Consider the following 17,326-nt stretch of genomic DNA (forward strand, 5'->3'; position numbering starts at 1 on the left):
ATTAATATCACCAGCAATAATATAAGGCTATATTTTTAAAACAAAAGTTAGATAAACCCTTCTAGATTTGATGTTTAGCTCATAACAGTTTTTTTTAAGTGGGTTGTGTTCTGAACTTTTACATAGCAAAAGTGCATTTCAGCTGAACATCAGCCAAAAGTTTGACTTCACTAAAATTAAAGCATTTATTTATAATTGGAAAATAATATGAATGTGTTAAATTTTACTGATGAAACTGCTTGTAGTGACTGCGGTGCCAGTATGGGTTGTTTCATTTGTCTGTGGTGATCTGCAATTAAATGGCTGTTTGTACTTTAAATATTTTGATGGAGTAAATAAATGAAAGAATTAAGAAAGGAGATGATCCACAGTTCCGATGTAATATTGTATATGGGAGATTTACAGGAGCACCTGCTGACAATCCTAAATTGCAATAAATGTTTTAGTCAACCAATTTGGACATTTTAATAACACATCTCCAGGACAACTGGAACTTGACCCTGGACTTTCTGACGGAATACCACTGTGCCACAAGAGCATGCCAATGCCTTTAATTATCCTAAACTAGTTTGTACATAAACTAAAATAAAAGGAGAGTGCCAAAAATGCACAACAGGGCAGGGACAGAAGCAAAGTAAACTTTTCAAATTAATCATCTTTAATCAAAGCTGGAAGATGAACAGCTCTTAGGCAAGTGCCAAATGAGGAGAAACAAATTAGAAACAGACAAACTTAAAACCACATGTCACAAAGAGGACATGCCTTTACTCATCTCCCTTTTTATTAATCTCTGTCAAAGGTGAAATACGTTTTTAAATGAGAAACATTTTACAACTCTGTCAACTTTGTTTATGTTTTGCATTGGAAGCAATCTAAAGAAGCTTTACCAAACTAAAACCGGGAATGAATGGGTCCTCTAATGAGAAAAGCTTGTTCAGACCATGTTTGTACTCTGCTGGAGGGTAGAAGTGCAAGACGTGACTTGATTGTAAGGAAGTCTTGACAGGTAGATGTGAAGAGGATGTTTCCTTTTATGGGACAATCTAGAATTGGGGGTCACTTTAAAATTCATGGCTTGTCAATTTGAAACATAATGGGGTGATTTTTTTTTCTCTGTAGGTCATGAATCTATAGAACTCCCTTCCTAAAAAGGTGGTGGAAGTAACTGTCTTGAATATTTTTTAGAGCGGGGTTAATTTATTCGTGATAAGGAAAATTGTGAAAGTTATTGGGAGTAGATGGGCAGGTGGATTTGCGATTACAATCACATCAGCCACGACTTTATTCAATGGTGGAGCAGGCTCAACGGTCTGAATGGTGACTCATGCTCTTTTATGTTTTAGGAAAGAAACAGCTCCCTTTTTGAAAGGGAGAATAATGTGTGATTAACCATTGCTGACTATAGCAGTTGTTCATGTACATAATCTGATGAGTTGAAAACAAGACAATCTTTAATACATGACACTGTCTTTTACTTTGGAGTTTAATTATTAAAACTGAGAAATGAAACTTCTATAATTAGAACCCAGAACTCGAACATAGCAGCTATGTGAAATAAATAACTATAACTGGTCCTTTATGTAAAATCATTAATAGTGAATTTGCGTTGCTTAGGGTTGGATTTCACTTTAAATCCTTTGTCAATCAAGTTACATCTGCTGTGAAATTAAGAATTGTTGCGCATCATGGTGACTTTGGTTTCTGTGGGCAAGTCTAAATCATTTGCAGTGAACGTTTTTATTGAAGTTGTATGTGAAAGTTTTGCCATGTAGCTAAACTCTTGAAATTGCATTTTTTCCAAGCAAACTGAATTTTATATTAATTTTTTCTAACATATAATGTCCAAATCTATTTACTTAGGTTGCGCTGAATTATTCCAAGGAGTATGGATCTGATAAGGTCCGCGTATTAACATTATTAAAAAATCGTGGGAAAGGTGGTGCTGTTAAAATGGTAAGTTTTAGGCAAAAAATTATTCAACCAGACCTTTTGATGACCAGAATTTAAATAGAAAAAAAAATAGCATTTTTCACAACTACTGGACATCTCAAAGTACTTTCCAACAAATTAAGTTTGAATTGTAGTCACTATTGCAACATAAGAAACATGGCAATTAACATGCACACAGCAAATTCTCACAAACACCCAAGTGTGTCAATAACAAGATAGACTTTTTCTTTTGTGATGATGATTTGATGTATAAATACTGGCCAACACACTAGAGATCACTCCCAGCTCATGTTCAAAATAGTGCCAAGGGATCTTTTAAGTCCATACTTTTCTGAGACTTCTGCATGATTTCTAATTGTACATTGCAATTCGTAGTTCTAGTTGTATATGTTTAATGCAGTGAAAACAGTGGAACTCCGTTAAATCTCAAGACAAAATAGGTCTTTTCCTGTGCAGCTATGTTTAACTTCTGCTTTCTAATTTTGTTTTGATATTACAACTTGGACAGCAGCATAAAACCAAATAGAGGCATTTAGCCTCTTTACTCTGCTCTCATATACAGTTAGATCATAGCTGATCTGTACCTTAACTCCATTTACCCACCTTGATTCCACATCCCTTAATATCTTCACCTAACAAAAATCTATCAATCCATACTTTTAATATTCAATTGACTCCTAGTTATAACAGATTTTGACGAGGGATAATTTTAAGTTTCCACTATTCTTTGTGTGTTTTCTGACATGATGTCCAAATGATCAGTTGTAGACCAGACCGAACCCCCCAAAAACAAATTAAGAAGATAATCTAGACCCTAACTTTTTCTTATTTTATAGGTAAGTTTAAGGCATTGCATCCCCGATGCAATTCATTTAGTCAAATTACTCGGCAGTAAGCAAAACACACTTTATTTTGTACACTGCAGTTCAAATACGGACAATATAAAAATAAAAATTGGCTTAACTGTAAATATACTACTAAGTAACTGTTCCAATATAGTAACATCCCATAAACACCCTTGGCAAAGGCAAAATTCAGTAAAATAAATTGTCTCACATACAATTCTTGCAGCAGAAAAAGAACCCCAGCTTTTAGCTGTAACTGAGAGAGGATTAACAGCTTCCATCCAGCTTCAGGACTCCAGCAACTGCAATTGAAGGCTAAAACTAACAAAAGAATCCTGGTTCTGTGGAAGTTGGACCCCACCAATTTAGGCTGCTTTTATTGTTCCAACTTTTTTAAAAAAAAACCTCAAAGCCTCTCAAGCTGTTTACTTTATTGGCTTTGGACCGTACTGCTCAGCACCTCTGTCTCAACCTTTATTCATTGAAAAAAAGGCAGGACAAAATACACCTCTTAAAGCCATAATATCTGACAGGTCAAGCTTTATTTTAAGGCCAAAGGTTCTTTTTCTGGACTTCCCAACCAGACAGAATTGTTTCTTTCTATTTATTCTTTCAAAACCTTAAATCTTCTTAAATACCTCAGTTAAATGCCCCCTAATCTTCTATATTCAAGGAAGTGTGAATCACCTTATTAATGCCAAACTTGTTCAGAAAGTTTGCTGTGTACAATGTACCAGCGTGTTGCAACATTCACAGCTATCTGCCACTGTTTTGAAATCTGAAATTAAAATCATGTAATATTTGAAGAACATTTCCCTGTTCTTTTTCTTGTTAGTAAACAATGGAAATCACAAAAAAAATTCTGTTATAGTGAAGGTATTTCAGTATGGATTTTACGAAGATTGTCAACAAAAATCAGGCTTTTGGCATCTTAGTATTGTAATTACAAAATGTTAAAATTGACCATGATTACAAAGAATCTACAGACTTAGCAAAGGCTGACCCCACCACAAAAGGTTCCCTATAACATTCTTTACTGCTCTGGAGTTTACAATTTTATCATTTTATGAAGCAATAATATAACAGAAATCATAATACAGTTTAATTCTGTTCAGGGTGTGTTAAGTTGCCGAGGAAGATATATCCTAATGGCTGATGCTGATGGAGCTACAAAGTTTGCTGATATTGAAAAAGTAGAAGCTGGTTTGAAAGATCTCCAGTCAGGGCCTGTGAGTATTGTGACAAGTACTTAAATGTCCTATGGAAACAGAAGATGTCACTTGTAGCAAACTACATTATAGTAATTAAAAAGCCAAATGTTAGAAACGTTATTTGGATATTATTTACATTTTCCTTGCAAGTGTGTATTTAAGTTGCATTATAATTGATTGTTTTGATTTAGCATCTTAACTGTAAAGGATACTGGCATTGCACTCATTGTCTTCCGAACCTCCCTTTATACCTGTTGTCCAAAATTCTGAATGCTACACTTTTTACACATATATGATAGCATTTCAAGAAAAATATGTTTCTAAAACAGTTATGCAGCCATTTAACTTTGTGAATTGCTGCTACCATAACTGATTCCTGCAAATTATTTAATTTACTACTTCATCTATTTTAGATAATTTAATCTTCTGCATGATTGCAGGGAAATTCATGACTTTGATTATGACGCTACTTTTGACACTAATATGGCTTGATAGCAGCAATTTAAATCCTCTTCTGGGAAACTAGCTAATTAAATTTACTTTGATCTCTCTTTAGGATAACATGGCTATCTCGTGTGGATCTCGGGCTCATTTGGAAAAGGAGACAATAGCCAAAGTAAGTGCAGCTGAATAATTGTGAACTTATGCTCTAGGTGAATGAAAACACATTGATTATTACAATTCTCATCACTGAATTTCAAGAATAAATTTGAGTTCCAGTATTTCACTTATATAGTAGAGTTAATTTTTGGAATCTAAACTATAACAAAGCCATGTCTTACTTTAAAAACTCTTGAAAATTGGAGAGTTTATTCTTTCAATTCAACGTTGTTCAATTTGAATTATTTTTGAATTTTAATTGAAATTACGCAAAAACAAACTGTTGAAAAAGTTTTTTTTTGGCTTGTTTTAAATTTGTCAATTGTTGATAAATGATATGAAGCTCAAGTGGGATGAACATCTCTTCCATTTTGATACCATCAAAAGACCCTAATGGTCAAGGCATTCTTGCCAGCCATGGATGATGTGCCAACATGGGTATCAAGTTAGTGACTAATTAATGGTAGTTTAGAAACAGGTTCCTTAATCATTAAACATTGGAACAAAAGAACCATTTTGATAACATACGTTCTGGAAGATGGTTGCCCAGGGAGTTTGTAAATGATGTGGTTGCAATTTCCCTTTGATGTAGATGACGTTCAAACCCTGGATCTGAGTCCGAGTCAATGTACATATGGATTGATAGTTGGGAGTTCTCCATTCCTATTGGCTAGATGAGCTTCTAGCAATTTCAGCTTTAATATTTCTAAGGAAATTTGCAATTTTTGACAGTTTAGATATTCAGAACCAGCTACTGTAAATATAATTTTTCTATTCCAGCGTTCCTATTTTCGGACTCTACTCATGTATGGTTTCCACTTCTTGGTGTGGTTTCTGTGTGTAAGAGGAATAAGGGATACACAGTGTGGCTTTAAGCTTTTGACTCGAGAAGCAGCTCTAAGAACATTCTCAACATTGCATGTGGATCGCTGGTATGTTTTATTTTAGTGTCTTAACGAAATAGTGAATTATACTAAGATTTGAAAACAAGACTACAATTACTTTTTGCATGTTGAAATTACTTTGAATTAAGTTTGGATCACATTCAAATTACCATCAAAATGTTTTATTCCACTTTCCCTTTATTGCTAGAAAGTTCTTTCTTGCAAAAGAATGACTTTAATCTGTCGACTATTTAGAAAAAGAAAGTGCAGAATGTAATGTGATTTGATTATTACTGACACACACTTAAACACAGCTTAGTTTTTTTTCCACTTCATTTACTCTATTGAAGTATTTTTGGGCACTTTTCATAACACTTCATAAATTTAACTGAATAAAAGTGCTAACAACCTTGGCATATCAATCGCTTCCAAGTAAATTCTAAAAAGTGGAAAATACATGCGTTAAAGATGCCTTCAAATACTTTAATTAAAGGGCTTCTTACCAAGGCAACAGAAAAGCAGCAAAAATATGATATTAAATCGCCTCTGTTTAAGGGAAGAAAAGGATTCTTAAGTGAATAATTTAAGTCTAGAATAGAAATACCATGATTGCAAAATCCAGTGCTTCTGAGTAGGTATTTTGTGGTGGGTCAATCTAAAATGAAATCGGTCTACCTTCAACCCTGTGAACCTTTGGAATGGATTCAACTGTTGACATCCAGAAATATCTAATTTGCTGCCAATATCCAGCATATTGCACTTTAGGCTGTTATAGTTGAGGTAAACAAGCTTTATTTGATACTTAGACTAGACCTCCTTTGTAGTTTTTAAACTAGAATGGTTCAGCATCCTAGTTTTTCTAAGTATGGTGTCAAAATTCTCCAAGCCATCTGTTAAATATAGGTTTCAGTGACTAGTCATTCTTGAGAATAGTGGACATCTTGAGTGACAATTATTCCCTTAGGTAACTCTACTACCAAGCAGTATTGTCAGGTGAATTCAGGAATTGTCTTTTTATCTTGACTATCTTCATGAAAATCCTCCCCTCTTTGAGCTATATTCTAAGTAATTCACACTATTGGAAAAATTTTGTCTATAAATATTCGAAATGAAGTGATTTGCTGTCATAATATCTGTGCTGATCACTCCCTGACGTAGTTTCTAAGTGGATTTTTTTTGGTACACCGTTCCTTCAGCTAGGTCATCCTGTTGTAGTTGGCTTATCCCTTTTTTTTGGCACTACTGTTGTATAATCACAGGCTACATGGTGAGAGAAAGAGATTGAGAAACAAAGTGGTTATCTTTAATGTATCTTTTTCTCTTCCTGTATCCTTCAGTACTGAGTATTGCTGTTGTTTAATTTTGACAATAGAGTACTTTTTACTGTTGTGTACTTTGCAGAAAAATGAAAAGGTTAGAACATTGGTTTATGAGCATTGATTCTATATGGTTGGTGCTGGAAGGAGATAATTTTGCGAGTGCACAACTTCATAGAGAAACATTTTGCAATGACACATTAAATTATTGTGGAATCTTGTTAGAAATGTCTATCAAGAATTTGGTATTTGTGTTTTCTGTTTCAAGCATTTTCATAAATGTAGGAAATGCAGTAAATTGGCAAGAAACTAAGCTATCTCAAGTGTGGTAAATTCTGTGCATTTATTTTATAAACAGGATCAATTGTTTGTCCACCATAGCAGATGAACTCATATTTGAGAGCAGTTAGCTGTGCTGGTGATGGATGAGTTGATATTCATTTGTCTAGCCTTTTCCGGTATGTATGGCAGCCGTATAAATGTCATAATATCACATAGAAGAAGTATATGATATGCATTCCATTGTTATCTTAAACTGTACTAAAGATGCACGATTAACAATCCATACCAGATGATAAATATAACCTGTTTAGCAGTATACAAGCTTATTGCAAACCCAGATTCATTTGGGGAATACCCAGAGTATTCGGAATGAAAGGGTCACAAAAATTAGGAATTAGTGAGCAAAGTTTGGAAATCATGACAAGACTGCTAGTATTGTACAATACATTGAAAATGGATACATGATAACTAGGTTATCAGACATTGAGGAAGCAGAAAGGAAGGATATTTCATTGTCGTAGTGAGACTAGGCTAACTCATGAATAACAATCTGAGCTCAATTAATGGAACCTGCCTGCTGACTTTGGTAAACACTCTTGTCATTTTCATTCCGTTGTCTTAATTGTACAGTTCTTATTGTCTTATTCTGTTGCTTTTAAAAATATTATCTTCTGTTCCCTTGGATTAAAGAGGGAGAAAAATCATCCACACTTAATCCACTTAGTTGTCATGGCAAATAAAAAAAAAATGCAAGTGAGAGAATGATGAGTATACTTTCCCATTTTATTTGTTCTAATTCTGGGATATTAGTAAATTTGGAGTCTCAGATCACCAGAATACTACAGTAACTGACCTGATACGTGCCAATTTCAATATCTTTTGAGCCACACTTAGCTTTTATGTTTTTTTATTCACTCATTGGCAGTGGGCATTGCTGGCTGGGTAAGTGACAGTGGTGAGCAGGCACCTTGAACTGCTGCAGTCCGTGTGCTGTAAGTATATCCACAATGCTGTTAAGGAGGAAATTCTGGGATTTTGACCCAACAACACTGAAGGTAATATATTTCCAAGTTGAGATGTTGTGTTCCCATGTATCTGCTTCCCTTGTTGTCTTCAATAGAACTAATCATGGGTTGGGAAGGTGCTGTTTCAGATTTGGCCAATTTCTGCAGTGCATCTTACAGGTGGTACACGCAGCTCATACTGAGCTTGGTGGCAGAGGAATGTTTGTAGATGTGATTCCAATCAGCTGGGGAGTATTCCATCACAATCCTGACTTGTGCATTGTAGATTGTGGACAGGCAGTGAGTTACTCACTGCAGGAATCCTAGCTGCTGATCTGCTCTTGTTGCACTGTATTTATATGAAAAGTCCACTTCAGTTTCTGGTCAATGATAACCTCCAAGATGTTGACAGTGGGGAATTCAGGGTCAAGAAACGATAGTTAGGTTGTCTTTTACTGGCAGTGATCATTGCCTAGTATTTATGTGGCTTTATTTATAGTATTTATTTGCCACTTTTCAGCCCAAGCCTGGATGTTGTCCAGGTCTTACTGCATTTTGAACATCGGGAAAACCAGTGGGTATGATGTATTTGGCTTTTCTAAAGACCTTTGATAAGATCCCTCAGAAGATGTTATTGAGCAAAGTTAAGACACATGGGATAGAGAGTAATACATTAGCATGGGTTGAGAATTAGTTGACACACAGGAAACACAATGGGGAAAAAATAGGTCATTTTCTAACACAATATATCACTATAAATGGATAAGGGAGCCAAATGTAATATTTCCAACTTTGATGATGATGTAAAACTGGATGGGATTGAGTGTTCTGAGGAGGAGTTAAGGAGGCTTCAAAGGGATTTAACTAAGTTGAGTGATGGCAGATGCAGTACAACATTACTAGAAGTGAAGTTATACGTTTCAGTATAAAAAATAAAGACGAGGAGTATTTAAATGATGATTATATTGGAATAAGTGGATTTATAAAGAGTTCCAGATGTCTTTGTGCAGCCATCAAGAAAGTAGATAGGGAGGTCCAGCAAGCAATTAGGAAGACCAGTGGTAAGTTGCCCTTCATTGCAAAAGAACTTAAATTAAGAGGTAGTGTCTTCTTACTGCAGGTATACAGAACTATGGTGAAGCCACCTCTGGAGCATTGTATACTTGTCCACATCCCTCAAGGCAGCAGCAAAGGTTAATAGGGTAGTTAAGAATGCAGTTGTGGCATATCATATAAGAACAGGAAGGTTATGTTGGACTTGTACTAAACTTTGGTTAGGCCGCTGGAGTATTATGTGCATTTCTGGTCACTGCACTATAAGAAGTATGTGACTGTGCCAAAAGGAGTGCAGAGCAAATGTTTCCTGGGTTTAGCAGTCTAGGTATGAATAGAGGCTGGATAAGCTCAAGTTGTTTTCTTTTGAGTGGAGAAGGCTGGTGTGGGGGTGCCTGGTTTGTCTGTATAAGATGATGATGGGCAATGACAGCTTAAATAAAAGCAGCTGTTTCCCTTAGTTGAAGGGTCAATAACAAAAGGGTATTCTTTAAAGAAAGAAAGGCAAGAGACTGAGAGATTTGAGAAAAATGTTTTCACCCAGAGGGTGGTGGGAATCTAGAACGTACTGCCTAGGAGGGTGTTGAGCCAGGACACCTCAACCTTGAAAGGATACATGGATAAGCACTTGAAACGTAATAACATTCAGGCTATGGGCCAAATGCTGGAAAGAGGGACTGGTGTAGATCTAGAATATTTTTGTAGGTGCCAACTCTATGAGCAAAAAGGTCTCATCTGTAGTGTATGATTCTATGAATTATAAAAATAAACCTTGCTGCCACTAACTATGTTCAAAGAATGAAGGAAAAGAAATTAAAAGCAAGCCCATTCTCATAAGAGTTTGCTGTATTAGGCAGGAAAAAAGGATTTGGGAATTCTTTTGTCATCATTTTAAATCCAATATTTTTGAAATGGGCCACAACACCAGTTCAGTAAATTATTGCTTTGATGTTCTCACATTGAATACTAGAAAGGGTTATTTAGGATATGCAGTGTAAATTTTGAAAATTTTTCTAGCAGCTTTCCAAGAATGACAATCCCCTTATACTCTTAGATAATTTTGTCTATGATATATTATCCTACAGTATTCCCTGAAATCACATGCTAAAGCCTTGCTACCAAGAAGTTGAGGAATAGTTGAATTTCTGTAGTTTAGGATTACACACAATTTTCATGTATAGCATTGCTGAGAGTGATACAACAAGAGCAAGTGATGAGAAGTTTCCCTTGTATTGAAGATGATTATGCAGGTTACAGTGGTATCTGTAATAGCTACTTGAACAACACATGAAACCAAACATTTTTCACAATTTAGCACTCTGTTGCTTGGATATGATTTATCTGTGATGAACTGATATCAGTTTAACTATATTATGTGTATGGTATAGTTGTCCTATGTTGCTGGACTAATGATCTTGACAACATGACTTCAAATCCTGCCACAGCAACTGGTCTACGTAAATTCACCAAATTAAATAAAATAAAAATCAGGAATAATCTAGTATCAGCGGTTATTTCGATGAAAGTACCAGATTGTCATAAATACCCAATTGCTTCACTATTGTCTTTTAGGGAGGGAAATCTGCTGCCCTTATCTGCCCTGTATATCACTCCAACCCCACAGCACTGTGTTGACTCTGACTACCCTTCAAAATGGCCTAGGAAGTCATATGGTTCTATTCAAGGCAGTGGTTCAGCATCAGCTTCTCAAAGGCATTGAGGGATGACCAAGAAGCACATGCCCTGCCACTAGCCTGGATAAATACTGCTCAACAATACTAAAGAAGCTTAATACCATCCAGGACAAAGCAACCTTCTTGTTTGCACCACATCCATAAACATTCACTGGCTCCACCAGGAACGCTCAGTGTGTACCATCTACAAGACGCACGACAGAGGCTCCTTAGACAGCACCATCCAAAGCTGTGACTACTAGCATTTAGAAGAACAAGGGCAGCTGATACATGGGAACATCACCACCTGCAATTTATTGTCCCAAGTCACTGACTATCCTAACTATGAAATATATCGCTGTTCTTTCAGTGTTACTGGGTCAAAATCCTGGAACTCCCTCCCTAATGGCATTGTGGGTATACCTACATCAAGTGGCCTGCAGCAGTTCAAGAAGGCAGCTCATCAGCACCTTCTCAACGGCAACTAGGGATGGCAATAAGTGCCTGCTCAGTCAGCGATGCCCACATCCCATGAATGAATTTAAAAATCCTGTGAGTAAACATAAAGAATGAATTGATGTATTCATGTAAGAAGTAGAGAAATTTTAAACAATGTAAACTTGCAATTAGATTTCGTTATTAACAGAAAACACACCAGACAGTTCTATACTGGAAAATGTACTTGAATTTGGCTAAACAATTGTGCTTCAGAAAGAAAAATCAAAATATAGTCCCACATGGCAACTTAGTTAAGAGGAGTAGGACAAAATTTGCTGTCAAAATGGTCAAAGACAAATGGCACCTGCCATTCAATCTGGATGATTGCTGCAGCAACTTCAGATGAGAAGCAAGTGGGCGAATGCATGCAGAACATCAAAAGTTGCTTTCTGAGTTGCGTCTCTGTGCCATGAGCTTTGTAACCATCACAGCTTGTACTTGATCTTCCTGTTAAAAATGTCTCTGCATTTTGTCCATTAACCTTGCTACAAAAAGCTACGTAGAGTCATACAGCATGGAAACAGACCCTTAAGTCCAACTAATCTGCACTAACCAGCCATCCCAGTCTGACCAAGTCCCATTTGCCAGTATTTGGCCCATATCCCTCTAAACCCTTTCTATTCATATACTGATCCAGGTGCCTTTTAAATGTCGTAATTGTACCTGCCTCCACCACTTTGTGTTGACATGACAAGCATAAGCATCATTTTAACAATATGATGAGTGTTAATGGCTGCTAATCCAACCACTCTGGAATCAAATGGTAATGATTACAACTGGAGAGTTTTATTTCATCATTTTTTGAGATTTCAGAAGATTTTAAAGTTGTAACATAAAAATAATTCCTATTTTTACTTGCTGTCTTTCAACTCTTGTTTCCTTGCCTCTCAGTTTTTCTTTGTGCCTAATTTCACCTTGGTTTCATCAAATTTCGTTAACTGTCTCTCAGTCCTGAATGCTTTTTTATCCCCCCTTAAATCTCAGTGGCTATGGAGATATGCTTGTTAGTTGCCCTGTTGACTGAGGTCCTAAGTGACCGGTTTCTGTCATTCCCCATTATCAACTCTCATATTCTGTAACTTTGTGGACGATGTTTTGTGAGCTCACAGATGCTTAGGAGGCAGTCTAACTAATGGCATGATAATCCTCCACCCCCGAAAAATCTGGCTTATTGTATTCAATTCCAATTCAGACTATCAGATTCAAGAATTAACATAATTGTGAAAAGTGAATCTCTTAAATGCTGCATGAATTTGCTTTTGTCTACCTGTATTTCAGCAGGTTGAAAATAGTAATGCTAGTAGTGCAGTATATCCATTGAGTTGTATTGACATGATTAAAGCTGTGGCTTATCTTGGTCACTTTATTTCTGTTGTCAGTAATGGAATTTTAATGAGACTTTGCATAAAAGTACAAATTTTAAATCTCTACTATAGAAGTATATTTTGGTCTATTAAATAACTCTCCCCTTAATACATTGCCGTACTGTTATCACCATTTTCAGACTTGGAAGGGTGGAGGGAGGAACCTACAACTATCAATGCAAGTCCCATAATTTGAGACAAATGATAATTGTATGTTTTGTCATTGTATTTATTTATTATCTCATGTCGCTGCATGACAATTTAAAAATGTAGCTTCGTAGATATTTTGTTTTGTTTCATTTTGTGGCATATTTTTCGACACTTCAAGATTCTCGTCAGGACCTTCTAGTGTGCACAGTGGAAATTTGCACTTTTTTAAAAGCACGCTTTGGAGACAAGAATTTTAAATTTCATTATTTTTCGAATAGAATCCATTTTATCTGGTTCAAGGTTTTTCTTGAAAGCAGATGTCTTTCATTGAATTGTGCTCTCTATCAGAAATATTTTGTAGAGGTATCAAATTAACATACTGATGCAAAGAAGGTGTTTGTTTTCAGGCATGACTCAAACTAGGGACAGAAATATAAAATAGATAATTTCAGCAGTGAATTCAGGTGGAACTTACTAATAGAGAGGATAGTTTGAAGCAGTTAGCTATGGTATAGTTAAAGGAAGCTCGATAAATGCATGCTACAGAAAGGAGAAGTAGCATACTGAGCTAGATGAACAGACATGGGAGAGGGGGAATTTTTTTTAAAAATTCACTCTTGGGACGTGGGCTGGCCCACATTTATTGCCCATCCCTAGCTGCCCTTTAAGAAGGTGGTGGTGAGCTGCCTTCTTGAACCTTTGCAGTCCATGTGCTGTAACTTGACCCACAATGCCCTTAGGAAGGGAATTCCAGTATTTTGACCCAGTGACTATGAAGGAACGGAGATGGGTTTCCAAGTCAGGATGGTGTTTGGCTTGGATGGGATCTTGCAGCTGTTGGTGTTCCCATATATTTGCTGCCCATGACCTTTTAGATGGAGGTTGTCATGGGTTTGTAAGTTGCTGTCTAGGGATCTTTGGTGAATTTCTGCTGTGCATCATGTAGATAGTACACACTGCTGCTAATGAGTGTAAGTGGTGAAGGGAGTGGATGCTAATGGATGTGGTGCCAATCAAGCAGGCTGCTTTGTCCTGGATGGTGTCAACCTTTCTTGAATGTTGTTGAAGCTGCATCCAGCTAGGCAAGTGGGAAGTATTCCGTTACACTCCTGACTTGTGCCTTGTAGATTGTTAATAGGCTTTGGGGAGTCAGGAGATGAGTTACTCACTGCAGTATTCCTAGCCTCAAATCTGCTCTTGAAGCAACTGTGTTTGTGGTAGGTCCAGTTGAGTTTCTGGTCAGTGGTAACCCCAAGGATCCTGTGGCTTCGGGGATGGATGGTAGCACCATTGAATGTCAAGGGGCAGTGGTTAGATAGTCTCTCATTGAGGACGGTCATTGTTTGGCCTTTGTGTGGTACGAATGTTACTTGTCTCTCCTTGGTGATGGTCATTGCCTGGCATTTATATGGCACGAATGTTACTTGGCACTTGCCAGCCCAAGCTTGGATATTGTCCAAATCTTGTTGCATTTGAACACAAACTGCTTTGGTATCAGAGGAGTTGCGAAAAGTGCTGAACATCGTGCAATCCTTAGTGAACATCCCCAATTGTGACCTTGTGATAGAGGAAATGTCATTGATGAAGCAACTGAAGATGATTGGGCTGAGGACACTTTACTGAGGAACTCCTGCAGAGAATTCCTGGAGCTGAGATGACCTCCAACAATTACAACCATCTTCTTGTGTGCCAGGTATGACTCCACCCAGTGGAGAATTTGTCCCCTGATGCCCATTGATTCCAATTTTGCTAGGGCTACTTGATACCACACTTGGTCGAATGCAGCCTTGATGTCGAGGACTGTCAGTTTTACATCATCTCTGAAACTCAGCTCTTTTGTCCATGTTTGAACCAAGGTTGTAATGACGTAGGAACTGAGTTGCCAAGGCAAACTTAAACTGAGGTCACTGAGTGGATTATTGCTGAGCAGGTGCCATCACTTTACTGATGATTGAGACCAGACTGATGGAGCAGTAATTGGCCATGTTGGATTTGTCATGCTTTTTGTATACAGGAAATACCTAGGCAATTTTCCACATTGTCAGTGTTGTAATTATACTGGAACAGTTTGGCTCGGGGTGCAACAAGTTCTGAAGCACAAAACTTCAGTACTGTTACCAGAATGTTGTCAGGGCCCATAGCCTTTGCAGTGTCCATTGCCTCCACTGTTTCTTGATATCATGTCGAGTGAAATGAAATGGCTGAAGACTAACATCTGTGATGCTGTGAACCATGGGAAAAGGCAGAGTTGGATCATCCAATTGGCACTTCTGACTGAAGATTGGTGTGAATGTTTCAGCCTTATCTTTTGCACTGATTTGTTGGGTTCTTCCATCATTGAGGATGGGGATATTTGTGGGGCCTCCTCCTCCAGTAAGTTGTTTAATTGCCCAATACCATTCATGACAGAAACAAAAACAGAAATTGCTGGAAAAGCTCAGCAGATCTGGCAGCATCTGTGGAGAGAAATCAGTTAATGTTTCGGGTCCAGAGACTCTTCCTCAGAACAGACCTCAGCATTAACTCTGATTTCTCTCCACAGATGCTGCCAGATTTGCTGAGCTTTTCCGGCAATTTCTGTTTTCATTTCTGATCTCCACCATCCACAGTTCTTTCTGTTTTTATTTACTGTTCAAGACCTGATGTTGCAGGACTGCAGAGCTTAGATTTGATCTGTTGATAGTGGGATACTTAGCTTAGTCTATCACTTGCTACTTGTGCTGATCGGCATGCAAGTAGTCCTGTTTGGTAGCTTCACCAGGTTGACACCTCATTTTTAGGTATGCCTGGTGCTGCTCCTGGCATGTCTTCCTACACTCTCCGTTGAACCAGGTTTGATCTCCTGGCTTGATGGAATGGTTGAGTGGGGGATATGCCAGGCCATGAGGTTGCAGAATGTGCTGAAATACAGTTCTGCTGCTGTTGATGGCCTCCACCTCATGGAAGTCTAGTCTTGAGTTGCTTGATCTATTAAAACTCTATCCCTTTAGCACAGAAGTTACAATGTGCTGTTGGGACTTGGTCACCACAAAGATTATGCAGCCGTCACTCTTACTGATACTGTCATGGACAGATGCACCTGCAGCGGCAGATTGGTAAAGATGATGTCAAGTACGTTTCTTCCTGATGTTGGTTCCTCACCATCTTCTGCAGGGTCAGTCTAGCAGCTGTGTATTTTAGGACCTAGCCAGCTTGATTAATAGTGTTGCTGCTGAGCCACTCTTGGTGATGGACATTGAAATCCCCCACCCAGAGTACATCTTATGCCCTTGCCATCCTCAGTGCTTCCTCCAAATGTTGTTGTCAACAGGAGGATTACAGATTCATCAGCTGAAGGAGGACGGTATGTGGTAATCAGCAGGAGGTTTCCTTCCCCATGTTTAAGCTGAAGCCATGTGACATCATGGGGTCTAGAGTCAATATTGAGGACTCCAAGGGCAACTCCCTCCCAACTGTATACCACCGTGCTGCCACTTCTGTTGGTCTGTTCTGCTGGCGCAACAGGATGCATCCAGGGATGGTGATGGGGATGTCTGGAATGCTGTCTATAAGGTACGATCTTGTGAGTATGGTTATGCCAGGCTGTTGTGAGACAGTTCTCCCAATTTTGGCACTAGTCCCCATATGTTATTAAGGAAGGCTTTGCAGGGTCTGCCGAAGCATAAACTGGAGCATAATCACAGACACCATCCTGTTGGTATAAGTAGCTTTTAAGTGTGTTTCCAATACTTTGTAATCTCACATTCACAGAATAAATTATAGTTATTTGATATACAGGATCCACAACTGCTATGAGTGGCTCAATTCCACAACCTTCTAGCCTGGATAAGAAAGCTACCAATTGATCTAGTCCAAATGTGAGCTTGGCCATATCAAATTGAAGGATGAATGACAAACAGAATGGTAGATTATCAATGGGTAACATCTAATCAACAAAACAAACAGTCCAAATCAAATGTGTTCTGGAGAACAGAAGGAACAGCATGAAAGATTGGGTTCCAAATTATACACTAGAAAGAGAAATTCGATCAATTTTGGTGCTTAAATTAACCAGTATTTTTTAAATAAATACAGAAAAATTACAGAACCTTATGCATTTACACAACTTTTAATGCAAGTATAAATCTGCTTCCATAGTTATTAGTAACTAACTTATTTACCACAATTATCACATTCTGTGTAGAATCTGCTCTTCCCTTCATGTAACATTTTTCTTTCATTAATCCTGCGAACCAGCTGCTTTGCAAGAAGAAATGTGTGGGAATACTGTCTTCTCAGTCTGATTTTAATACAGCAGCAATTACTTCCTCAGTGGGAGAGATCAGTTATGAAAACAGTTGGAATATTTTAACTGATTTTCCCTGAAAGACAATTCATGACTCGTTTGGATAGACCTGGGAACATTTTGTTTGGCCTCCACCATAAATTGGTGGATAGGTAGCAAAGAGAAAATGGGGCAGAAAAATTGGAAATATGGTTTTGTCCCGTTTTTTAAA

At 37.6% G+C, this 17,326-nt stretch overlaps 1 protein-coding gene across 3 annotated transcripts in view; it reads left to right on the top strand.

The window, feature by feature from the left end:
• alg5 (ALG5 dolichyl-phosphate beta-glucosyltransferase) overlaps positions 1-17,326 on the top strand; it is a 31,993-nt gene that overhangs the window by 11,370 nt on the left and 3,297 nt on the right. For 2 of the 3 annotated variants that reach the window (XM_020523718.2, XM_048598247.1), the window contains exons 5-8: positions 1,861-1,953; positions 3,911-4,024; positions 4,563-4,622; positions 5,387-5,538. In XM_020523718.2, coding sequence (XP_020379307.1) covers positions 1,861-1,953; positions 3,911-4,024; positions 4,563-4,622; positions 5,387-5,538 — 419 coding nt within the window. Of the gene's footprint in view, positions 1-1,860; positions 1,954-3,910; positions 4,025-4,562; positions 4,623-5,386; positions 5,539-7,164; positions 7,265-17,326 lie in introns of all 3 variants that reach the window. The other variant, XM_020523737.2, reaches the window with a different exon arrangement.

The sequence above is a fragment of the Rhincodon typus genome, chromosome 6 (genome assembly GCF_021869965.1).
Source record: "Rhincodon typus isolate 14 chromosome 6, sRhiTyp1.1, whole genome shotgun sequence".
Classification (NCBI taxonomy): domain Eukaryota; kingdom Metazoa; phylum Chordata; class Chondrichthyes; order Orectolobiformes; family Rhincodontidae; genus Rhincodon; species Rhincodon typus.